Source organism: Limulus polyphemus, unplaced genomic scaffold (assembly GCF_000517525.1).
Source record: "Limulus polyphemus unplaced genomic scaffold, Limulus_polyphemus-2.1.2 Scaffold8438, whole genome shotgun sequence".
NCBI lineage: Eukaryota > Metazoa > Arthropoda > Merostomata > Xiphosura > Limulidae > Limulus > Limulus polyphemus.
Genome location: NW_013674048.1, coordinates 29,242 through 30,511, shown reverse-complemented (window position 1 = coordinate 30,511; position 1,270 = coordinate 29,242). Strand labels below are relative to the sequence as shown.

General features: G+C 33.1%; 1 protein-coding gene across 1 annotated transcript in view; it reads right to left on the bottom strand.

Annotated features, from left to right (window-relative positions):
* Positions 1-740: 740 nt before the first annotated feature.
* Positions 741-1,270, bottom strand: part of LOC106475344 (chitotriosidase-1-like) — a gene marked incomplete at its 5' end in the record, with an annotated part of 29,247 nt that continues 28,717 nt past the window's right edge. Inside the window, one exon of the mRNA XM_013936032.2 lies at positions 741-754. Coding sequence (XP_013791486.2) covers positions 741-754 — 14 coding nt within the window. The remainder of the gene's footprint in view (positions 755-1,270) is intronic.

Sequence of the window (1,270 nt, the reverse complement as noted above, 5' to 3'; positions counted from 1 at the left end):
TAACACACGCTATAAATCACTGTGATTCACACACTTTACTTATGGTGCCTACTGTTCGCTTGACTCAATTATCTTTATCATCAATCTATCTGCCCGATCGCGCTAGTTTTACTCACCGGCTTATATACTAAAAAAGAGGGCGCCTCGAACAAACTAGAGTTGCCGGGAAAATTTATGATCCTTCTAGAAACTCCAGGGTGCATGCTCCCATCGTCGCGTGACTTCCCTGTCGTAACAATATTAATTATCTGTTTGTTTGGACAAATTAAATATAAGTAATAAAACTTACAAGTAAACTATTCATATTTTTTGATTTTATGTCTTTTGTGTTTATTTGGTTTTCATTGTATTTTTCTCACTAAGAAGTGTGACAAATCAATAATTGGAATATGCCTTAGAAATAGTATTTGTTCATAATTTCGGCAAATAAGTCCTAATAATAAAAAATAATAATTTAATATATTTTATGAAAATTCTTAGTCATTAGTATTATGTGATTTTGTGGAGTAAGTGATTTTAGGCTAATATAAACTATATTGATTACTATAAAATCACACTTTTTATCGTAATGTTAACTGGAGCTAAGAATCAGGTCACATCCACCAATAACATTATCATCTGACACAAATGAAAACTATTGCTTCTGCCCGAAATTTCTCCTTTCGTCATAGGTCCACTACCCTCTGTATTAAAAATCATTCTTAAAGCATTACGAAAGAAATGAAAGTATGTCAGATGGATCATTCGTCCATCACTTCAAGAAGTAGAATAATTATTTTGTTTATTCATTATAATAATTTATATTTATATTGACAAGTAAGCCGGAACTTTCACTCTGTAATAATTACGTTCATTATACAGTGAAAACGCGTTCATATAAACGGAGATTAATTCTGTGACAGAAGGCGCTGTGTCACTGTTGGACGGCGGTCACATGGCGTGAATCGTTCACAATTATGGGATTTCGAGCAGAAATGAAGCAATTGGATATTTTCGATTGAATTTCACAATTGCTTCAGTATTTTTAGCGTTTTAAAAGAGTTTAAGAAAGAAGTTATAACGATTTTCTAAGTTTTCTGAGTGAGCATATACATGAAGAAATAATAAAAGATGCTTGTGTTACAAAATACGGTTGTTACGACAGCGGAAGTCACGTGAGGACGGTAATACGTCATGAGTTTCTAGAAGGATCATGACTTTTCTTGGCAACTCTAGTCTTTTCCAGGCACCCTCTATTTTAATATATAAGCCCGTCAAATAAAGCGGAGAT